General features: G+C 57.5%; 1 protein-coding gene across 2 annotated transcripts in view; it reads left to right on the top strand.

The window, feature by feature from the left end:
* The window catches only part of LRP1 (LDL receptor related protein 1), an 89097-nt gene that overhangs the window by 18896 nt on the left and 46450 nt on the right, over positions 1-23751 (top strand). For both annotated transcript variants that reach the window (XM_084499868.1, XM_084499869.1), the window contains exons 3-6: positions 5678-5815; positions 9427-9546; positions 10194-10322; positions 11114-11377. In XM_084499868.1, coding sequence (XP_084355994.1) covers positions 5678-5815; positions 9427-9546; positions 10194-10322; positions 11114-11377 — 651 coding nt within the window. The remainder of the gene's footprint in view (positions 1-5677; positions 5816-9426; positions 9547-10193; positions 10323-11113; positions 11378-23751) is intronic.

The raw sequence follows: 23751 nt of genomic DNA, 5'->3' as shown, positions 1-23751 counted from the left end.
GTGCTGGTGTCCAGCATTGGAGGAAGCCAGGAGCTGCCTCTCGACGGCGAGTGAAGGCGCCTTGTCCTCCCCCAGCTGCCGCTGCACTTGGTGTAAAGGTTTCTTCCGAAGCAGGCTCTGGTTCGGCGCTGGAGTTATTTGTTTCTTAAGGCGAAATGATGCAACCGTCCCCTCCGTGGGAGGGATGAGGGGGCTGGGATGGGCTGTCTGGCTCCAGTCAATCAGCAGCCCTGGAAAATTACTGCAGGAAGACTTGGAGGCCTTTCCCAGTGCTGGAAGAAATCCGTCCTGATTGACGTATTCCGCTAGCTGTGCATGCCTGTGCCCTGTTTAACCGTGCTCTCTTTATCCATCTGGATAGGTAGATGGACAGCCTGGATGCTTTTTTCCAGCTCTTACCTTTTTTCCCTCTTTCTTCACCGCAAGAGCGGCGCTGGTGCGTGCTGGTGGAGCCACCTCCCTGTTTGCTGCCTTCCCTTGGGAGGCTGGAAGGCAACGGTGTCCTCCTCCGCCACCAGGCTTTGAAGCCCCAGGAGCTGCTGCCCCCTGGGACCCCCACTCCTGGGCTCTCCGAGCTGTGCAGACCCCTCGGCAGGAGCACTGCAGCGGCTGCTCTGCAGGAACGGAGCACAGGATGTTGCTGCCCACTGGCTCCACGCTGCATGGGTGGGGGCATCGTGCCAGGCGCAAATCAAGGACCAACGTGTCCTCTCCTCTCACAGCGTCACGGGATGGTCCAGGAATCTCCTCCGTGTCTGTCTTAGCACACTAGGCTGCAAAACCTGATTTTGCAGCAGAAAATTCAGTTTAGAGACTGAATCTATAGCCATGCCCTGCTGCCTCAGCAGTGACTGTGCGACGCGCTGCCGAGGCTTGGCGAGGTGCGTTGGCTTTTCCCTGCACCCGGCAGGACTCGGGGAGGTTGGGGCAGTCCCGGGCTGCTGTATGGTGCTGGCTGGGCAGTGCTTGGCGCTGAGCTTCCACGTCTGGCCCGGAGCCTGTGCCCGTCTGCCCCTTTCCCATGGGCAGGGGCATGAAGGGAGGCTCCTGCCTGGGCTTGTGCAAGCACAGCCCGACCTGCCGGCACATGCAGGGCGGAGGGCCCGGTATCTATGGGATTGCCAGGCAAGCTTTTCTCACGCTGCTTTGGCACCAGGGCTTCCAGAAGGCTCTCATCCTCCTTATCTTTTTGGCAGAGAGAGAATGACTTTTATTACTATTATTTAATCTCCCTCTTTTTTTTTTTTTTTTTTTTTTTAAACCCAGGCTGCAAACACTGCTTTTACACACTGCTTGGCATACCCTTTCGTACCCTGGCAGTGAGGCAGGGTTATTTACATTGCAGTAATGTACTCATGTCAGAGTCTCTTGAAATGCTGTCTATTATGTGAAAGGTTTTCCTCTCTGGGGAATCCTTTTAAGTATTTGCTGGCTTTGCTCACGTGTTAGCTGAGCATAGGAAGAGTTCCCTTTTTAAGCTCAGTGGCTGCACTTGTGTCCATGCAAGTGGCTTGAGCTGATTCTTACCCCGTTGTTTTTTCATTCCACCGTGCTTTCTTGGGGAAAAACTTGGACAAGAGCCTCCGTCCAGTTGAAAATCAAAGGAGATGAAGAGCTTTGAGAAATGAATTTGTGGTGGCTGAGCTATGACTGTCATCTGGCTGCTTCATCCCCACTTGGCCTCATGCCTGGGCCTCTCTCAGCCCCTGTGGGATGTCCTGGGGCAGCCTGGCGGTGTTTGCCCGCACGCTGACACCACCGAGCTGCAGGCATGCTTCTCCTCTCCGGCTTGGCAGCAGCGCTTTTCCTGCAGACACATCAGGACCCACAGTCTTCAAAGCCACCTGGATGTTCGTGAGGATCTGGCATCTCACGGCTCATCAGTTTGGGTATTGAGGAGGTCTTAAGGCACTCGGCTCCCCGCTCTCGCCCGGTGCTTGGTGTGGTGCTGGCGCAGCCGCCCCATGTGGAGCCCTTGCTGGGAGCCCTTCGCAGTCGCTGCCCGGTGGCTGCCGGCCCTTGGAGATGCTCTCGCCTCCTCCTTTCCTGCCTGGGTCCAGGGAGTGGTCGGTGTGGGTGTCTGGAAATGCCACTCAAACAGGAAGACGTGCCAAGGCTTTTCCAGAGGAGTGAGAATTGGGGCTGAGCAGATCCAGGGGTCTCTCCAAAGCTGCCAGGTCTCTGCCTTACAGAAAGCCCCTTCTCAAGCAGGCTGTCCATGCAGGGTCTTGTGAGCCCAGATGGGGCATCGCAGCCACTCTGCCCCTCCTGAACCCCATCCTGTCACTGTGAAAGTGCCATCCCCAGCCACAGGGCTCATTTCCCAACTGCCCCGCTGCGATGCAGTCCTGAGGCAGCGGGGTCGGTGCTGAGCTGCACGGTTTCATGCTGGTCCACCATGGTTTGTGTGGCTGCAAGGAGATCGGGCAAGAGAACTCGCAGCAGGGAGGATGCAGCAGCGCTTTATCTAGGTGCTTCTGGCATGGTCTTCTGAAATAAAACCAAGGGAGAGGACCCAAGGGAGCTGCCCTCCATCCAGGTGGCACGAGCAGGACCTGCCCTCACCGGGTCATGCTCCCATCTGCTCCCTTGCAGCTTTCCCCACTTCACGTTTCTTTGGGCCATTGCCAAGTCAATTACAGCTTGTATTTACAGGGGAAAGAATTGCTTTTCTTTTCTTTCTTTTTTTTTTTTTTCTTCCTTTTTTTTTTTCTTTCCAAGTGGCTTTTAGAGGTTAAAAATTCCTGTCTAATTCAGCTCCTTGGGGTGTACCACAAGCTTGTCACATGTAATAAATTGGCTCATTTATTAGTGAGCCAACACAGTCAAAAGCAAACAAAGTGGCTTGTAGATTAATCCTGCCCTGTTTGTGATAAGTAGTTTGATTCAGGCTCTTTGCTGGCAAATAATGGACACGGCAGATCAGTTTTGACTGATGAACTGTGCACTTTATTTCAGTGCCTTCATTCTTTTGGCCCGCTTATTGACACTACTCAATTAACCCTTAATTTGCAATTACTTGGTGCCTAGATAGCGCTGCGGTTCAGCCCCCTTGGAGAAGTGAAAGCCCTGCAGCAGCATCTCGGGAGGGTTCCTCCTGGAAGGGGTCTGTTGGGTGCTGCTGTGCCCTGGGGACAGGGAGAAGCGCCGTGCCGATGGCTGCGGTGAGCCTCAGACCCACATTCCCATCTCAAGCACCTCGGATCCCCATCCCGAGGAGCCCACCTCCCCGGTGCAGAGTGAGTCGGTTAACAGGAATCATACTGCACTGTGTCGGGAAAGCAGTCCACGTGCGTGGGGAGCCATCTGGCAGCTGGAGCTCTCCGTGTTTCCATTCTTTGGGCACCTCTTGTGCAAGAAAAGGCATGTTATTCAATAAAAAAAGGGCATGTTATTCAATACGCCCAGAGTTAGTCACTTTGCACGAAACGGACAAAAGCAGGATGAAGTTTTTCACCACGGCGAGTTGGGAACTTTCCACCAGGAGCCGTGGTGGTGTGCTCACGGCGAGAGGCTTTCGCGGGCTCCTCCTGGTGTGGGAGCAGTGCCCTGCCTGCCTCCGCGGGAGCAGAAGCCGCGGTGCTTTTCCTGCTGGACTTTATTTCTGCAAAGAATTTGGTTCATTTGGGAAGGGCAGAGGGGGGGTAAAAACCCAGCCCACTCTGTCTGCTTGGCAAGGAACCACTTGCTGATTCTTCGCTGGGGAGGCTGGAGGGCTGTGCAGGGGCTTCCTCGTGCTCTGCAGCGCGGGGAGGCTGGGGCCCTCTGCCGTGTTCTGGGAGGGAAATGCAAGAACTCACCTGTCCTGGATGCTTTGAAGGAAAAGGGGAAGCTGTTGTGTGCTGCCGGCCTGTGGCTGAGGCTCAGCTGCGGGGAATCAGCCTGAGAGAAGCCCCACACACTTTGTCTCCAGTTAGGCAGTGCTGAAAACACAGGTTGTGGTGGCAGAGAGAGTGGAAATGGGGCTTGGAGGAGAAGCTCGGCCACAGCCCTGGTAGCTGGCGGGGCAGAGGGGAAGGGGCAGGGTCGCTCCTGGTGCCAGGGGCTGGCAGTGTCCCGTGGGCTCTCCACAAGCACAGGAGAGCGCATGTGGTCCTCGCTTTACAGCACGTGTTGGTAGCCCCAGGGCTGGGGTTAAAGGCACACTCGGCATAACTCGGCAGCTTGCAGGAAGTAAAACTGAGCGGCCGGCAGCGAGCAGCGTGGCGCAGGTCACCGTGGGTGGTGGGGATCCGCGGCTGCACGGCCGGACCCCGGCAGTGTTCCTGGCGAGGGAGAGCTCCAGCGTATTTAGGACACGCTGCACCAGCAGGGCTACCTGAGGCTCAGATGAAGGTGGCTGCTGGTCTAAATAGTTGTTTAAAATGGGACCAGGCCTGGACGGGAAGCTCAGCACGTGCTCGGGTGCCCTTGCTGGGTCAGCCTGGCTCCTCGCCTGCTGCGGGAGGACGTGGTGCCCCGTGGGGAGCCGCTCACGGCACTGTGGCTGCTGCCTGTGAGGCTGGAGTGCTGTGTGTCCTGCTGCTGGGAAGGCACGGCAGAAATAGCTGCTGTCTCCCTGTAAAATGGGATTTCACTATTTTTCTTGCGTGCTGCTGTTGACCCAGTCGAGCTACGCTCTTGGCTCTGGTAAGAGCTGTTGAAGATTTCCTTGTTCAGCCCTAAAACCCAGAGAGGTTTGGGGACAGGGACACTAGGAGAGCCCTTGCAAGGGGCCAGGCTTTCAGAGCTCTCCAGTCCACGTGTCACAAGCCCACGCTGTTTTGGGGCACAGCCACGCGCTGCTCCCTGAGGCAGCTGCCTCCCTGCCTGGGGTGAAGTGGGGCTGGAACCGAGACACTGGGGGAGCTTTTAGCAGGGCTTCGGGATATTACTTGTTTTATGATATGTTTTGTTGTTTGTCTTAATGCCGTGCTTCTTTTCTGAGAAGCTTAAAAATAAAGCCGTGCTTCCTTTGTAATTTTTCTAGTTAATAATGGAGATTAAGTCTCCTTGTATCGTGTAACCCCGGTTCTTAATGGCCCCCTGCGTGCTTGCCAGTTGAGACAAAGTCTGTTGGCATCTGCGGGCATGCTTTGGGCACCCGGGGGATGGGGACCCGCTGTGCTCGGTGCTGTCTGGGCACCGCCTGGCCCCAGGTGCTCTCGGTGCTCCGGCAGCAAGGGGGACCCTGGGGAGGTGGGGGTGAGCTCCCAGGGTTCAAAACGGGGAGCTTGCGAGTGCCTTGGGGGTGCCTCGCTGGCTCGGCACGTCCCAGCACCTGTGGGTGCCCGAGGACTGGCTGTGGAGGCTTGCAGGGTGCTCATCTCCTTGGCTGGGCTCGCTGGGTCTGGGTGAGGGCTCCCCTTCCACTCTGGCTGCTTGGGGGTCCGCTGTTTGGCAGGCTGCGTGCTGTGATGGACAAGGGAAAGCTTACCCGAGGGGTCGTGCTTTTCCTCCTGAACAGCTGTGCCTGCAGCAGTACCGCTTGCTTTGAAAGGGAAACGCAGTGCTTGTCCACGAGCTTCCTCTAGGCAAGAGCTGGGGGTGTCGGAGCAGAGCAGAGCCTGGCGTGGGCAAGTGGGGCTGTTTTTGTCCCAGACAGTCATGGGAGCTGGAATGATTTGGGGCCGGTCGGCAACTTTGGGTGCTGCTTTTACTCTGCGTGGTGACAGTTGAGCGTTTTGCTGTCTTGCAGGTCCTCAGAGCAAGGTGTCGCGATGCCAGCCCAACGAACACAACTGCCTGGGCACAGAGCTGTGCATACACATGAGCAAACTGTGCAACGGACTCCATGACTGCTTCGATGGCTCGGACGAGGGGCCGCACTGTCGGGGTAGGTGTCTGGGGGATGGCGAGGGTCCGCTCCCCAGCTACCCTCTGTGGACACACAGGACTTGTTGGAAGGTGGGCTGGGTCACGAAACACCTCCCTGGCCTCCTTTCCTTCTCCACCGTGGTGAGAGTCACGGGGTCCGTGTTTTTTTGTTTGGGGTGAGTCCCCATGTGCAGCCTCAGGTATGTCTCCTTGGTGCTTTGTGTAACTGCTTTGCTCCAGTGCCAACGCGCTCGCGTGCTCCCCTCTCCCAGCTACAGGCAGCCAGTGTAGGGGTAGCTGAGTGCTTGCTGGCAGCTAGCAGGGCCAGAGATTATCCAGAGCCGCTTGCAAGTAAATGCCCATCATTCCTGAGCCTGCAGGCCATTAAATAGCTGCATTGTCTCCTGGGTTTAAAAGCTTGGAGAGTTCGGATTCTGGTTCAGATAAAAGATACTGGTATGTTTTTTTCCTTCTTTCCAGGAGCTTTGTTCCACCTCCTGGCCAGTCCCTGGTTGCTAATCCTGTTGGGAAACTCTCCCAAAATCAATGTGCATTGGCTGCCTAGTGCACAGCTTAGCCGCACAGAAACACGTGTCCTGGGCTGACCCCAGAGCTGGGTCTCGGCTCTGGGCGAGCAGCGTGCCTTCTGCCCAGCCCCGTCCCTTCCCCAGGCAGAGGGCTTTGCTGGGCCGAGCTTCCATCACTCCCAGCCTGATACTGGGCTTGGGATGCTCAGCCATGAGTGGCTCCCTCCTGCCCTGGCCCTGAGCTGGGAGCTCCTCTGCTGCTGGGGCTGGCTGGTGCCGCCTGGGGCAGCGCTGGCAGGAGCAATACAGGGGTGTTCGTGCTGCTCTGCACACCCCGAACATTGATATTTAGCTAATAGGTCTCACTGGTTATTTGGGATCTGTTTTTTCACGGTGGGGCAGCATGTGGCCCACGTGCACCAGGCAGGAGCTGGGTGCTGGCAGCCCTGTGTCGCTGCTCGCAGCTTGGGGCACGCTGCGGGCCCCAATTCTCGCTCATGTTTGCGTCGGGTGCCGAGGTCCCCCGTGCCCGCAGCTGGCAGGGAGGCATTTCTTTGCTGCTGATCCCAAACCTCATACCAGCCCCCACCTGCCTTTGCTCCAGGTTTAGGGAGAGGTGCTGCTAATCTGGCCCCGAGGATGATTATCCAGGAGATGAAGGCAGCAATTGGAGCAGGCGTGAAGTGAGAAGCGTGCGCTGCTGCGGTGCGAGGCACTGCCCCAAACGCTGCCTGCGTCCAGCCAAGGCCATTCCTGGAAGGGTCTGGAAGGGCAAGTGTGTGGGGAGGGGGCTGGAGGCAGCCGGGGCTGGCACCTGAGGCTGCTCTCCTGCACGGGGGCAGTGAAGAGCTCAGCCTTGCTGCTGCGCAAAGACTCGGAGCATGTCCCAAGGCGTCACCCGTGTCCTGCTGCTCCGGCGGCCGTGCTGCAGACCCTCCAGCTCCGCTCCTCGCTGCGGGCTGGGGGCCCCATGTACCCACAGGATGTGGGGCACTCGGGGCGGCAGCTGCTGAACCCGTGATGCCTCTGCTGTAATGTTGCCTGCCAGCAAGTGCTGCCCAGCCGCGCACGCTGGGAGCAGTCTCTGCGGAAAGGAGGCTGCGGAGCCTCTCCAGAGGTCGGGGTGGAGCTGAGGCTGGCTGGGCCCTGGCAAATGCGTTCATCCTGCATCCGATAGCAGGGTGTGGAGCTTGTCAGGCCTGAACGAGGAGCCCCAGGCCCTGCTGCTGGTTCATGCTCTGGCCTGCTGGATAATCACGGCTCATCCTGTTCCCCTCACTGCCCTTTGCACCTGGCCTCTCTGCCCTGAGGTCTTTTGCTGATAAACGTGAGCTTCCTCTGCGCTCAGGAGGTTTGTCCCGCGGAGCCCCATCTGCAGAACTGGGGAGCCTCTGCTGCCCTTGCAAAAACCCGTAGGAGATGGAAATGCAATTAGAGCCTTTGTGCTGAAACTCCCTCCATTGTCTTCCCTGCCCTCTCCGCTTAAGACCCTGCATTCTTGAGTTTTTTTTTTCTTTTTTTGTTGGATGCATGTGATGCTTTAGTGAGGAGATAAGAATCTGAAATGAATAGCTGGGCTTGCCAAAGCTGATAAACCTTGTAAACAAGTCAGCTGGGCCCTGCCTGCCCTATTAAACGATTACACATGCAAGGGGCAACATTTCCAGTCGGTCATTTTGGCCCTCGGTGCTAGCAGAGGAGGAAGATCTCTCCTGCAGCCAGCAAAGGCCCCCCCGGGCCCCAAGCACAGAGAGGAGCCTCTGCGGCTGTAGCCTTGTAGGGCTGTGTGTCCCCCCCGCAGCACTGCCACTTCAACCCCAGCAGCCTGAGGGCTCCCAGCGCTGCGTGTCGGGGACTCTGGCTGAAGGTGGCTGCTCGTGAAACTTCCCATCTGGATGTGGCCCCGGGAGGAGGAGGAGATGCAGGGGGGTGAGAGAGAAGAAAGGGGGGGATCTGCAGGGGCAGGCCGCTGGGATTCGGAGGGCTCGGTGGGGAGCTGGTCCTGGCTAGGCTGGGCAGGGGTCTGGGTGTGGAAGCTTCACAGCTGAAGTGGCCAGGGCAGGACAGGTACAGTCACCCAGCTGTGGGACCTTGTCTGCAAATCCCGCAAGGGCTGGGGAGGAGCGGGGCTCAGAATCTGAATTCCTGTACCTCGGGACAGCCTCCAGACAGCAGCGTTTGGGCAGGCTGGGAGGTGATGGGGGCCACGGAAAGGCAGAGCAGAGTTGCTGAACGTGGAGAAGCCACGGGACGTCCCTTGGCATGCGAGCGCAGCACCCGAGCTCTGCTCCTCCTGCTAATGGGGATGTGGAAAGGGCCGAATTGTCCTGGTCTGCAGAGGCGCGTGGTTGGGCGGCTGCAGGCGCACTCTGTTTTTTCCCCTCTGCAAGCAGATTTGCTAGGACCCAAGTTCAGCGCCCTCTGAGCACCAAAATGACTGGGTTAGGCAGGGTGAGCAGAGAAAATAAAACCCAGTGCAAGCCGTCCCCCCAGACAAAGAGGCCTTTGTGGGCTGATGCACTCTTGTCTGGCACGGCGAGCATCCCTTCTGCTGGGAAAGCTTGCCCTAGCCCTGTGTTGGTTGGGCTGCGGTAGCCTCTCACTGCTGCTGGCATTAAGGGGCGAGCTGGGGCAGCCGTGCTCTTGTCCCACTGTGACACAGAGGGGTTGGGCACCCTGCTTGTCCCCCCTCAGGCCTGGTGGCAAAGGAGCCAGCTAGCACTGCACATCCCCTCCCCAGAGACCCCCAGCAGGCTAACGAGGCCTGGCACTAAATAACCTTGAGACATTGGAAGCTGCCGTGTGTTGGTGGAGCAAGGCAGAAGCTGCCGAGGCCATCCAGCAGCCCTGGCCTGCTTCATGTGTTGGGAGCACTGGGAGATGTGAAGGCTTCGTGGGTGCTTTTAAACAGAAATTATGCCATGGGGAGCAGCGAGCCAGGCAGCCGTGTCTGTCCTCCAGCCTCTGCAGGCCTCTGGGCACTCCAAGGTGTCCACTCCAAGGTGTCGCTGCCTGCGGCGAGGCTGGGCCGGGTGCAGGGCTCTGGCACGTGTGGCCGCTTGCACCTCTGACCCTCTCTCCTCTCCATCCCCTCTCTCCTCAGAGCAATTAGCAAATTGCACGGCCCTGGCCTGCCAGCACCACTGTGTGCCGACGCTGAGTGGTCCGGCCTGCTACTGCAACAACTCCTTCCAGCTGGCTGAGGACAGGAGGAGCTGCAAAGGTGGGTGCCGGTGCCGCGCTCCTGGGGCTGCGGTTGCTCCTGGGTCTTGGCAAAGTGGCCAAAGGGATCTGGGGTTCACTGGGGGGCTCAGCAGTCTCTGATCTGTAGAGGTCAATAGGACAGGGCTCTGATCGTCTCCCTTCAGCTGCAGGACTGTTCAGTGAATCCTGAGAAATATTGGAAGGGAGTGAGGACGTGGCTTTGTGTGGTCAGAGAGGCCGTCGCTGCACTGGTGTGCACTGCTGTCCGTGCCTTGGGAAGGATGCTGGAAAACAGCAGGGGGTCAAAGGGAGTGATCAGATCCACGCAATGCCTAGAAACAAGTCTTGAAATGAGAGGTTTCTGCTGCTCCATCGTTCGTTTATCTGAGCAGGGGTGAAAAGGGGACTTTTAACAGCTCCTGCATGCACCTCTAGGGGTAAGAGCTTTCTGATGGAGACAGCTCTTTCATCTAGCAGAAGAAAGAGCAGCATGCGAGCTGGGGGTTTGGAAGCTGAAGATTAGAGAAATTCAGACTAGAAATTCGCTGTGACGGTCCTTCTGCTTTCTGCATGTTGCTGGACTTCCTTGCAGAACGTATCCTTCCCTTGCATGGCAGCTAAGGAAAGATGCTGGTCCAAACCTTGTTTTTTTGTCTTCTTTTCCAGACTTCGATGAGTGCACTGTCTATGGGACCTGCAGCCAGACCTGCACCAACACAGAGGGTTCCTACACGTGCAGCTGTGTTGAAGGATACCTCTTGCAGCCTGATAACAGATCCTGCAAAGCCAAGAATGGTAAGATCCTGGACGAGAGAAGTGTGTTGTCTCTGGATAGCTCTGAAAAACATTGCCTCCTGCTGTAGGTGTGCCCCTGCCCCACTTCTTTGCTTTAAGCCGCTCTTCCCTGAGTACAACCGGTGCTGCCACCTTTCCTCTTGCACATGTTGGGCTGTGTGCCACAGCACTGCTTCTGCGGGAGCAGAAGGGCCAGGCTGTGTGCTGATCACACCATCACAGAATCATCTCGGTTGGAGGAGACCTCCAAGATCACCCAGTCCAACCTCTGACCTAACACTAACCAGTCCTCCACTGAACCATATCACTGAGCTCTACATCTAAACGTCTTTTAAAGACCTCTAAGGATGGTGACTCAACCATCCCTGGGCAGCCAATTCCAATGCCTCACAACCCTCTTGGTAAAGAAGTTTTTTCTAACATCCAACCTAAACCTCCCCTGGCGCAACTTAAGCCCATTTCCCCTCGTCCTGTCACCAGGCATGTGGGAGAACAGACCAACCCCCACCTTGCTACAGCCTCTTGAGGTACCTATAGAGAGCGATAAGGTCGCCCCTGAGCCTCCTTTTCTCCAGGCTGAACAAGCCCAGCTCCCTCAGCCGCTCCTCATAGGACTTGTTCTCCAGGCCCCTCACCAGCTTTGTTGCCCTTCTCTGGACTCGCTCGAGCACCTCCATGTCCTTCTTGTAGCAAGGGGCCCAAAACTGAACACAGTACTTAAGGTGTGGCTTGATGTGGTGCTGCAGCCACAAGCTGTGGTGCCTGGCCATGACCCCCCTTCTCCTCTCCAGAGCCCGTCGACCGCCCTCCTGTGCTGCTCATCGCCAACTCCCAGAACATCCTGGCCACCTACCTGAGCGGGGCCCCCGTGCCCAACATCACCCCCACCAGTGCCAAGCAGACCACGGCCATGGACTTCAACTACGTCGAAGACACGGTGTGCTGGGTGCACGTGGGCGACAGTGCCTCCCAAACCATCCTCAAGTGTGCCAAGATCCCCAACCTGAAGGGCTTTGTGGAAGAGCGCTCCATCAACATCTCCCTCAGCCTGCACCGTGAGTGCCCAATCCCCTCCAAAGCTTGCTCCCACTCCTTGTGACCTGAGAGTCCCAAGGGGGCGTTTCAGTGGGAGGTAGCCTCCTGCAGGGCCAGGCACCTGGCCTTTGGCACAGACTTTTCCTCTTTATTCTCCTTTAACCTTCGGCTTTCCTTTTCCTTCCCTCTTATTATTCCTAGCAAGTCTCAGGGCTTCTTTGTGCAAGTGTATAACACAAAATGATATGGTGAGGAGTGGAGGTGATACCTGCATAGGGGGGATGGGGCCAGCAGTTCTCCCTGCTTCCTCTTTTGGTTTTGGCGCTGTGTTCTTCTTGCCAAAGTGGGCTTTGGTCTCCTGTCCCTCGGTAGGGATTGAGACCAAAATCCTGACCCAGAAGTGCCAAATCCCAACCAGTCCCGCGGCCGGGTGAGTTGCTGGCAGCTGGTGGCAGATGGTTGGTTCTGTTTGTGTAGCCCAGGCTGTGATGAGTGCGGTTACAGCACAGCCTCCTGTTTGGGCTTGCTGGTCCCAGTTCAGCAGTCAGGCAGGGGAAGGAAAGCTGCTTGCTGGGATTTCGGTGCTCTTTGACTCAGGCCCTCTAGAAAATGGAGGGGAGACGAGTATGTGGGTGCGTGCCCCCGTCTGCTCTCCTGAGAGCCCTGTGGGCATCGTGGCAGAAAGCTGCAGGCTTCCCAGGCCCTTCCTTTGTGTGCCCTCGTGTGCGCGTGGTGCAGGGCAGGTGGGATTGGAAGAGAAGCTGTGGAGGTGGCTGAGTGTCGTAGCTGTGCAGCCGGGATGTGGAAACGGCCCCTCGCTGTTTTCCTGTCACTGATTTCATCCTCTGAAACCACAGACTGAGGCAGCTAGGGTGGGATTTTGGTGTTTTCAGGGCATCACCATCTGGTTCTGGAGCCCTTGGCTTCCCTGGTGTAATCCTCCCATTGTATTTTACCTCTTAAAACCAGGAGTGCTTTCAGACGGCGGCTGCCTGATGCAATAAGGATCCCCATCCTTCGAAACGAGGGCGCTTTCACCTGATGAGCAATAGCTAGCGTAGCAAATTAGATGAACATGTACAGACGGGTCTCTGCAAACCAACAGAAGTCTCCGACGGGTCCATGGGCGAGGGCGTTTCTCTGCCCCCGGCAGCGTCACAGTGGCCCAGCCAGGATGGGCAGAAGGGGCCAAATCCTGGCTGTGCTTGGGGTGCACGGGGCTGCTGGGGACCGGCCCATGCCACCTCTGGGCCCTGGCTGAGCTGGGGCTCGGCGTGCTCCGGCCGCTGTGCCGCACGGAGGGTGTGCGTGGCACGGTGCATTTAGGCTTGCGCTGTGTATTTTTAGGGCAGTGTGTATTTTTAGGGAGCGGCCTCACCCTTTGCTCTTACAGGCGATAGCCTGAAATTAGGCAGGACAGGGCTGGGCTTTGCTTTCTGTTCCCCCCCAGTGGTTTGAGGTCTGCTTTTGTGTGCTCCTCCTGCTTCTCTTAAGGCTTCCTCAAGATGAGATTGGTCTCTCCCCTTGGTTCACAGGAGGGTCCTGTGGGGTTTCTTCCAGGGTGTTAGGGTTTTCATTTCCTGCAGCTGTGGCTGGTGGCCAGGAACCACGGGCACAGGGGACAACGACTGTGGCCCTGTCCTCCAGTTTATTGCCTCGGTCTGGGTTGCTGCAGTCTCCCTGCGTGATCTGGGTCGGGTCCCATGGAGGAGTGCACATCACCGGCATGAAGGCTTGCCGTGGCCTCTCAACTGCCTGCAGACTTGATCTAATGATCTGGCAAGGGGGAGCTGGGTGCCCCAGCCATGCTGCTGGGGCAGAGGCTGTGTCTGGAAGGCAGGCTCACCATCCCTGACAGCGAGCAGCCTCCCTGGCTCGTCCTGAAGCCCCTGAGGTGCTCTCGCTTGGCTTTGGACTGCAGGAGGTTAACGGTGTGGGCAGCAGAAGAGGGCTGGGATTGTGCTCAAACTGAGGGAGCTGCAGAGGGAGAGAGAACTTCTAGACCAAGAGGCAGGCAGCGAGGCAGGACCGGAGCCACAATGCCTGCTCTGCTGCCCCTCTGCCGTGCCTGAGTGGGGGCTTTGGGGCAGTGGTCCTGGCTGCTGTGGCTCCAGGAGGTTATTAACCTTCTGCGGACAGCCTTTTAATTGTGGACAAGAGGGGAAGGTAGCTCGTAATAAGACCGTGTTCAAGTCCAAACAAGAAAAGGTGCTTTGCTTTGCTTGTCCTCCTGATGTTGTTACAGTTTAGAGTAGGAAGAGGGGAATTCAGCTCGCCTGGATGAGAAAACTCCTGCTTTTGCCCTGGATTGAAGGGAAGAGTCCCCTTTGCAGGAAGGAGGGTGGCAGCAGCTCCTGCACGCTGTCCCCACTGCTGGTGTGTGGTGGGTGCCTGCACGTGAGCTGCAGAGGCTCTCTGTGAGGTTACATGACAATAGGGTCACTCCTCCAGCGTGCAGGTGTGAAACCACCTCAGGTTTGGGTTGCTGAACCGTTTGGCTCCGATTTTGTTGGTTCTGATTTTCAGACAACTGTTGGCCATCCTCCCTGCCCCGGGTCCCAAGCCTGGGTTGGATTTTGGGGGGTTCTGATGAGGAGATAACGTCACTCTCCTGCTTCTCCCTGTTGGGACACTGAAGAGACCTGTCAATCCAATTAGTGGATTCTCTCTTTATTTGCTGCTTTATGACATTTATCTACTAACAGCAGGAGCCAGACTTCCCTGGTGCCTGCTGCTAATGTGGCTTGAGTTGGCATCTGATGGGGAAAGACTGATGCTAAAGGGCTGAAAATGAGCAGCCCCCAGCTGTCACCGGTAAGTCTGGGATGGTGAAATGTCACAGCCCAGTTCTGATAGGAGCTGTGCTTCCATGCCTTTTTGTCCCCTCTCCATTCCTGCGGAGAGATTAGTGTCACTTGTGTTGTGGGAGATGTGTTAAATGAGTACTATTAACAGGGCTTGGCAAGACCCACTGAATACTGAAGCTTTGCTTTTCCCCAGTTCCTTGCACTGCTAAACCCTTTCTTCTATCACAAACCTTGAGTATTGATGCACTTTTCCATGGTGGCTGTCCCTTGGTTCCCAAAGACGTGCAGCCCAGGGACGTTTCTCACAGGCAGTGATTTTCTCAGTTGATTTGAGGCGTCCTGTTCCCTGCCCCCACATCTCTTCCAGGAGCATGCTAAAAATCAGAGGCTGGTGAAGTCTTCCACCCCTTTCTCTAAGAGAAAGCAAAAAAAAAAAAAAAAGTAACAAAAAAAACCTCATTTTGGAACTGAGTTATTTCTCTCTGCATCAGTCCGTGCTGTCTGCGGCAGGCAGAAGCCCCGGGCACCTCTGTGCGCAGGAGCTGCAGGATGCGGTGGGCTCGGTGGCAGTGCCGGCACCGGAGGCTGTGCTGCAAGTGGGAAGTGATCCCTGGCTTGTGTTGCAAAGCAGCAAAACCCACAGCGGGGAAAGGGTGGGGGACTCATGCTCCCTTATCGCAGCAGGAATTTGGCTCTGTTCCCCGCCCCCCTCTTTGCAGGGAGCTCAAAGGCAGCACCTTTGCATCCAGACACCGTGGGACTGCCGGGGTCTGGGGTCTGCAGTCAGCACCCCTGGGCACGTGCAGCCCCTGCCCTTGGTCCTCCTTCGCCCTTGGGTCTGTAGGACCGCGGGGCTGAGAATGGGGAATGAGCTCTTCTCTGAGCTGTGCAAGAAGGGCCTCGTCCTTCCTGCCAATGCTGAATCGCAAAAAGGGGAACTTGTTTCTTCTTTCCTCCCTTTCCGCTTTCTCTCTTTCTCTCTCTCCTCCTCTCTGTGTGAAAATTCCAGTCCTGTTTCTAATCAGGGAAAATCCTGGCAGGCACCGAATATATGCTCACATTCAAGGACAAAAAGGAGTGTGTGTTGGTGTGTGCAGGGGAAGAGCTGCTCTCTGCAGCTTGCAGAGGTTTTCCCCTGCTGCTCAGACAGACAGTCGGCCCAGTGTCTGCTCGGACTGCTGGCCTTCCCCGAGCTGAGCCGGCTGCTGGGAGCGGAGCTGCGGGGAGCTGGGACCCCGTGAGGGGGCTGCTCCCCAGCGGAGCCCCCTCAGTCCCCAGGGAGCCCTGGGGGCAGTTCCCTCCACCAGTACTTCCATCCCTGTCCTGGCCCTGTTATGTTTTGGGGTTCCCCTTGCTGGGGCACGGGTCTGCTCCTGGCCATCCCCTGCCACCAGCCGTGCCCCCGGTGCTGCGCCTGCTGTCTGGCCGCTGGCACCAGGCTCTGCAGCGCTCTCAGGCTTCGTCCCCAGCTCCTGCCGGCCACGCGGGGCTCGGTTCCCTCTGCGGCTGCAGGCTCATAGGGTTCATTTCAGAGCAAGACTTGACCCCAGTTAGGCCCTGTCCTCCCCGGCTGCCCTGCAGATGCTGGGTGGAGGCTCGGGTGCCGCGGGTCTCCTGCAGACCCACCTCGGTTGGCAGCTAATCCCCGACCCTCCGGGGACCTGCTGGTCCCGTGCGTTTTCTCAACCAGATTTCAGCCTCCACGTGTTTCCTGAGACAATGTTCTCATTTGTTTGGAGTGGGCCTTCCAAGGAATTTCAAAGCAAAACAAAACAAAACAAAATCTGCTTTCAGGCTTTCACGTTGCTAAACCCCCGCTGGGTGAGCGGCAGGCTGGCCACAGGGAGCCGCGCTGCGCTCCAGCCGCCCTCTTCCCTTTCCCCGGCCACTGCTCTCCAGCCTCTGCTGCTGCAGAGGCCCGTGGAGGTTTGCTGTGAGACCTCTCCCACCGCCCCCCCTCGCTGCTGGTCCTGCCACCTGTGCTCCCATCCTGGGGCTGCTTTTTGGAAAGCGCCCGGTGCGTTCGCAGCTGCTTGCACCAGTCTCTGAGTCCTTCAGACCTCCCGGGCTGGCCGTTTGGCTGGCTCGCTGCAGGGTCACCAAAGGGATGACCCTGTGTGTGTGCTCGGTGTGCTTGGGCTTGAGGTTGGGTTGGGGTGACCTTAAATCAGATCCATGCCTCAGTTCTTTATGGGTGAAATGAGAAAGGCAAAATCTGTCCCCGCAGAGAGCTGGGGATCGAGGCACGTGGTCCTGCAAGGAGCAGTCCTTCAGGGTGTGTAAAGGCCGCCGTTAATTGGCAGCAGCTTGACCCAGCCTTTCAGCATCCCAGGCTTTTATTGTGAGCGCTGCGATTGCCGCGTTAAAGCCTCAGTTCCCAGAGTGGTGCGATCAAGTGATACTCGGCTTTCAAGAAAGGAAAGAGTTCGTTGCTTTTACTATGGAAAAATACTAGAAAACACGTGTCAGGAGACCAAAAGCAGAGTTTCTCAATGGATCTCCTGGTGGTTCCTCCCTTCCTTGTTCTCTCCCTTTCTTTCTCTCCCCACTTCTCAAACAACTCCTGACTTTTTGCATGGTACCGGTAGCTCCGCAGTGCCAGGGTTCCTTGTCCTGAATGCATTTATTGTGCTGTGAGATCCCTGGTGCCAGTACAGCTCAATTTGTGGCTCTGGAGCTGGAGGTGCCTGAGCCTTGCTCCCCTCGGAGTGCAGGGGAGGTGGCGGCGGCTTTGCCGGCGTCCCCGCAGAAGCCGGGATGGGTCCGGGCCAGCCGTGCCCGCGGCTGCGCCGGTGGGGTCTGCGGGCTGGTGTCCAGGAATGTCGGCTGCCTGGCGGGACGCGGCCAGGGTTGCTGGGAAAAGGCTGCGGAGCCTTTTCTTGATTTATTATTTCTTGTTTTAAAGTTTGTTGTTTTCTTTGTCTTTTATAAAACAAGCCCCCAGGAAGGGGTTTGAAATAGTGGGACATTTGATCCCGAGTGCATTATAAACCTTAAATGATAACAATCTGGCCATTATTAAAATACCTTCCTGGGCAGCATCTATCTAAACAAGCATGTCTAGGAGGTTGTTTTCATTGACTCCATTTCAGCCCTGTTACTCGTAATGACCTGTTCTGTTGCCAATAAGCAGAAAAGCTGTAGGGTTTGGGACAAATTGATTTCAGGGAGATGTTGGTCTACAGAGAAATCCAAGTACTTTTCTTTCCCCACTTTGCATGGAAAGCTATTTTTCTTCCTTTCTGCCTCGCTCTAGCCAAGAAAGAGGCTCTGATGTGAACTTCTTTGGCAAGAAAGAGGGATGATTGGTAATTTCATCTGCTGATTCCTTTCTTGCTTGCTTTTTAACTGTTGATGACTGCTCTCATAGCAGTAACTCACGAGAGCCAGGGACGTGATCTCCTTCTCCTGCTTTACCTGATGTGGGTTCTTGGGCCAGGGTGCTTGCTCCCACCCGTCGGCTCTTTGTGCTGGGGGGGGATGAAGGCTGCGGTGGTTTCAGGCAGCCCCTTTGCTTGGTGCCTGCCCGGATTTTTCAGCATGGATGCAGATGTGGGGTGGGCAGGGTGCAGGAGCTGGGGGAGATGGGTCCCCCACGGTGGGGTTGCTGCGAGGGGCTGGGCTGCTGACTTGCAGAGGCACCGACAGCTCCCTGGGGCCGAGCAGGACTCTGCTCTTTGCACTTCAATTCCTCTTTGTGTTTCCTGCATGAGAGACAGGAACTGAGGCTTGGAGAGGGCTGAGCAGGGCCTCGGCGATGCCCAAAAGCAGCGTGGGGCTGGGGGCAGTACAGGGCTGCCAGCAGAGCCCCCAGCAGAGGGGCTCAGCGTGCCCCCACGCCGGGGAAGGGGCAGATCTTTGGCTGTGCTGGGTCCCCGAGGGCTGCGGGTAGCAGCCCCATGCCACGGTGGCACCCTGGGGGGGGGATGCAGGGGACAGTTCGGGGGGGTTGGGCTCTGCTGCTGGCTCCCTTCCTTGCAGAGCTGTGGAGAGGGGCTCCCTGCGCTCCCCCCATCCTCGGGCAGCGTCCGTGTGCTCTGCCAAGTGAGGTCCTTTTCCTGGCTGGGAGCCTGCTGTGAGTTCTGGTTAAACGGGCCGCATTAAGTTTTCATTATGCAAAGGAAAAAAAAAAAAAAAAAAAGAAAAAGAAAAAAAAAAAGGGGGAGGAGGAAGAGGAAGCAAAAGTGCTTCAGGTTACGCAAGAGCCTGGTCTCGAGGGGCACTGCCTTGTTAGGCGGCTGTCAAAGCCTCGTGCGGGGCAGCCGCGGGAGGAAGGCTCCAGCCTGTGCCGCCTCCTGCGCGCATCGTGCACGGCTGCTGCTGCTGGAGAAGGGCCGGGGTCTGACCGTGCTGGGGGCAGCAGCTGCCCACCCCGGTCCTGTCCCTCCCCGCTTCCCACGCGGCTCCCGCTGCCCTCCTGTCCCCCTCCGGCAGCGGCAAGGTGCTGCTCAGCACGGGCCGAGCCCTGTTTCCACGTTACTGAAGATTAAAGGGCGAAATTAATTCCCCCGGTAATTGGGATCCTCTTGTGCACGGAGACGTGTTTGAGCTGAAGTGGCAGGGGGCATGTTTCCTCCTGCAAACGTCCGTCTGTCCTGCGCTGCCGCTGCTGCGCTCTGCTGGGACCGCCCCGCCTGCAGCTGTCCCTGTCTCAGCTTTCTCGTCCCTTGTCCCCTTGCCCTCCCCAAAGCACCCCGATAAAGCTCCCGCGGGTTCTCACTGCCCTCTCCTTGCAGCCAGAAGCAGGCCGAGCAGCCTGTCCCTCGGCCGGCCTCTGCTGAATGCTTCTGTTGGTGGAATCGCCTCATTAAGGAACAGTAATTAAAGTCCCTTGGCTGTCCTCTGCAGCTGAGACAGAGCTTGCCCCAGCTCTGGTCTCGCTCTTCCCACTTCCAGTGCTGCAGCTGGGAAAGGGGGGAGCAGGCTGGGGTCTGGGGAAGAGCCCTGGAGCTGGGGAAGGCAACAGAGGAGGCAGGAGGGGGCCGCCACCCCTGGGGGGGGGCAGTGCAGCTCGTGGGGAGCGCGAGGCTCATGCAGGCACGCGGTGCATGCATGGAGGCCGCAAGCATCCCTCTGCACGCCGAGTCAGACATCCTGGACGTGGGCCACAGGCTCCCACCCAGCAGTTTCTCCTCTGAGCTAAACAGCTTAACGGAGTTTTTTTTTTTTTTTTTTTTTTTTAGTATATTTATTTTTTTTAGCTTGGTTTTCTAAGGAGACCAGGCTGACGTGATGGTGCTGGCTGTACCCGCCGGTGTCTGTCCTGTCCGCAGCGCCTCCTCCTCACTCGCAGGCTGGCAGCCGATGGCAGCTTCTGCTGCAGGGGCTGAGCCATACCCTGCAGCCCGAGGGGGGGGTGTTTAGCTGACCCCAAGCCAAAAACCAGCTGCCCGGCACTGGCGCAGGGGCACGGAGGGACCCCAGCCCCCTGGGGATGCGTGGTGGGACCCAGCCGTCCCCATCCCTGCTGGCCGCGGGAGGCGGATGCCCTGAGGGGCCCGAGTTTGTCTTTGTGCCTGTCCTGTTAGCACACTTTAATTAAGGAAAATTGTCCCCAGGAGCAGTGTTTATCCACAGAGCAGTTTGCCATTACAGAGAGCGTCTTGTTCTCCGGGGCAGAGGATGTGTGTGGAGGGAAGAGACAGAAATTCCTTCAGATTATGGTATTATGTAAATGTATCAAACGGATCATTCCCTATAAAAAAGAAAGTAGGAAACCAACGTATTTGAGCAGCCCTGGGGACTGCATTCCTGACGAGCCTTCGTTCCTCTTCTGGAGGCGTTTTTGAACTGAAACATTTGGCGACTTTTCCAAGCTTTTTCCTCGGCAGCAGTGTGCTGGGGGCTCCCTGTGTGCGGTGGCAGCCACGCCGGCACGGCTGGGTGCTGGAGGCAGCCCTGTCCCATCTCCTGGGCTGCTCAGGCATCCTGGGTGCGACTCCTGTCCCCGCTGTGGGCTGCTCTGCTCACCGCAGCTGTAGCTGAACTCGTCTGGTTTTCCTTCAGAGGGACAGTCCATACCACCAAAGCATTGAAAGCAAAATATGTAGGTTGTTTTCAGGAGATGAATTTGGACCTAAAAAACAACATGCGAGTAGCAGCAGCAGAGCTCGGTTGAGCTCCTCGATGTGTGCTGGGGTAAAGTAGAAATGCAACTCGTCAGACAGGTGAGCGAGGGGCTTGTATGATTGACCTTTTGTTGGAGGGTGGCGATGCTTTCAGCTGCCCCAAAGGGGGAGACTGGCAAGGGAGAGCTCCCCAGCAGAACTGGGACCTTTCCTGAGCAATTCCTGCCGTGTCCTGCTCCAGCTGCCCCTTTTAGCAGTAGTCAAGAAGCAGGATTTCTTCCAGAGCTCTGCAGCACTTCGCCTCTTACACGCTTAAAAGTGTAAGAGTTAGGGTGAGCCTGACTTGCACGCATCTTAATTGCAGCTGTTCCAGAATTGTGTCGAAATCCATGTTTTAGTCTGAGACAAGATTGCATGTTTCCTTCCTCCTTGTGTCAGACCATAATTGATGTATTTGCAGAGTGCACAACAACTGATTCATGCAGAGGAAAGTTATGTGCTGGGTCAGCAAAGCTAGTTCCCCAAAAAACCCACAGTCTTACAGTGCTTGACTTGCTGTGGGGTAAATCAGATATTCCAGGGCTTGGGTTAAGGAAGGGAGAGCCTCCGGCAGGAGCTCCGGGGATGGCTGCTCTGGCAGTGAACCGCGTGTGCCAAGGAGCTCTTTGTGCAGGACAGGATGCTCCCAGCCCCACTGAGCACAGGATGAGGTTGGGATTGGGGGCAGGAGAAGGGTTTTGCTGGGAAGACTTGTAAGGGTTGGCGGGGCCAAGGACAGAAGTCCTAACAACTCCCCTTCAGCATGTCCCTTTCCTGGCTGGGACCAGTGTTGCCCTTCAGCCTCATCCTTGGGCACAGGTCAGGTATTCCTGCCGTGCTCCCTGAGCTGCAGCAGGGTCTCAGTGCGCTGTCGGAGGCTGGGCTGGAAGCGACCTTCGGCCCAATGTGAAGAGCCACTGCTGGTATCCCTGTGCCATGATGGCTGCAGAGGTTGCTTCAGCTTTCTTCTTCCACTGATCATGGGAAGGGAAATAAGTCAAATCTGAGCCCAGTGCCACGCAGATTATTTTGTGGCAGGGACTTCAGCAAGTGCTTGGTCAGGGTCAGCGTGAAACCAGGAAACATCTGCGCAGGGTTGGTTTTGGAGCTTGCTGAAGTTGCCAGCCCACCATCGTTGAGCAACGTGCCACTGACGAACTTCTTGGGGCTGCCTTCCCTCTGTCCTCCCTCTCTGTGCCCCCTCCCTAAAAGGAACCCAGCGGGCAGAGTCCCCTCCGGCATCCGGCCCCGCACCAGCCGCGTTTGTGGCCAGCGCTTCTGAGTGGGGCCAGCTGGCATGGGCCGCAGCGATCCGGCCCTAATGAGGTTAGTTAGCTTCTTCCAGGAAAAGCCTTTAAAGTTCACATCCCTTCTTCTCTGTCCCCCAAGCTCCTTTTCAAACGCTAGCAAATAAATAAATCTTAGCAAATGATTTTTGCATGTTGCAATTGTTTGCAACACCCAGCGCCGATTGAGCAAGGAGGGAGACTTGAGTCTCGGCCGGGGGCCGGGAGATGCCCTCGTAGGCAGCATCCCTCTGCCACTGGGAGCTGCAGGCAGGAGAGGACGGGGGGGCTGCCCTCACCTTGTTCCTCCTCTGATCCCTGAGCTGGGTCACTGAGAGGGCTTTGGCTGGGGCAGCTCCTGGTCCCCCCTGTCTGGCAGGGGATGGCGGGGGTGAGGAGAAAGCCCCGACCTTCTCAGCCTGCCCCCCCTCCCCGAACTGTAGTGAACTGGGGAGAGCTCTCTGCATGTTAACGCTGGGGGTGAAAATTGACATTTGCTCAATTTGCTTCCACTGAAAGTTCAAAAGGAAAACCAGGTTTATCTGAGGCTACAAGAAAGAAATTATGATGATGATGATAATAATAATAATAATAGCAACAACTGATTCCTGCAAAGGAGGTGGGGGGAGGGAGGGAGGGATAGAGAGCAGGGAGAGGGAGCAATTTGAAAAACAAAAGCCTTTGAGGAGCGTAATGCTTTCCAGCTGCAAAAATACAGCCTGGGAGAAGAGCAAGTGCTTGCGTCACCTCCAGCTTCAAGCCCGCGGCCCGGCCCCGCTGCCCGCCCCGGCGATGCCCAGCTCCAAGCAGGGGCCAGGCTGGGAGCTGAGCAAGGACCCCCCCCACTGGGCTGGCAGCGCTGTGCTGGAGCCAGGCATTGCTGCTCCTGGTGTCCCCTTGTTCCCCGGGGTCCCCGGTGGCAGCCGTGCTGGGGACAGGCATTGCCAGAGCGTCCCGGGAACGTGAAAGGGGCTGCGGGCCCTGAGGAACGAGCGGTTTGCAGTCTGCAGCTGGTTCTGGATGTGTTCCCGAGTTGTGTTCAGCCTTTGGATGCCATGCTTGTGAGCTTCCTCCCAGCTGGAGGAGCTGGAGACGAGCTCGAGCTCGGCTGGGAGCGCTCGGTGAGGTGGCAGCAGCCCCGTTCTGGAGGGAGAACAAAAACGGGGTCTGAGTGCGCTGGGTTCTGCCAGACGGCAGCTCCTGGCTGGGGGGGGGGCAAGGAGGGTGGCGAGGAGAGGCCAAATCCCCATTGCTGGAAGGATTTGCCATCAAACGGCCCATGAATCCAGCCCCTGGGAGAACCTGAGGGAGGAGGGCTTCTGGTGGGCTGGGCTGGGCGCCCGCAGGTGCCGGGACTGGGGCCAGGACTGCGCCGTCCCACGGGGTCCTCACCGCCCCCCCCCCGGCTGTCCTGTGACTCTGACTCAGCGCTGCGCGAGCTTCAGCCAGCAGCTGATTTTTGGGGAATTTTTGCGAGTCCCGTCGGTGAAGCGTTCCTGGCCCTGGCAGCGCTGCGTGCGTGTCGCTGCCGCCCCCTCCTCTCATCAGAGGCCGGTGAATCAGGGCCGTGGGTGGAGGAGGAGGGGGCTGGTTGGCGTGGGGAAGACGAGAGGGGCCCCGGCACCCAGGGGGCAGAATGCAGCCCTTGCCCACCCTGCACCACGTCCCCAGCCCAGCTCCAGCCCTTGGGGCAGCGGCTCCTACTGCCCTGGGCTCCCTGTGGCCCCGGGGGGCATCACCTCCACCCCGGCCCCACTCATCACTCCCTGCACATTGGGCTCTCCGCGTGCCTTTGGCGTAGCTGCTTTGGTGCTAATTCCTGAGCTCTGACTGTTTCCACTTATTTTTATGAGATAAATCAGGCTGGGTGATAGTGGCGGGACACAGCGAGCCTCGCCTTTCCGCTCGGTCATCAGTGCACAGCCCTGGCCCCAGGGTGCGTGATTGCCAGAGAGACATCCCTGTCCCCAGGGCCAGGGCTTGGCCTGAAGAGCTGAATGGGGTGTGCAGCAGTGGGAGCTGGCCCGGGTAGCTCAGGGCTTGGGGTTAGGGTTGACAGGGCACCCACAAAACCCCTGGGTGTTCATGAGCTCGGCGCTCGTCAGCAGCTGGGCAGCGCCTCGTGGTGCTAAAGCAGGGAAGGGCTTGATGTAATCAGGCTGAATCGTGCAAGCAGGGGGAGTTGGGGGCATTG

Source organism: Aythya ferina (assembly GCF_964211825.1).
Source record: "Aythya ferina genome assembly, chromosome: 28".
In the NCBI taxonomy this organism is placed as follows: domain Eukaryota; kingdom Metazoa; phylum Chordata; class Aves; order Anseriformes; family Anatidae; genus Aythya; species Aythya ferina.
The sequence above is the reverse complement of the archived record's forward strand: the minus strand, read 5'-3'. Positions and strand labels throughout refer to the sequence as shown.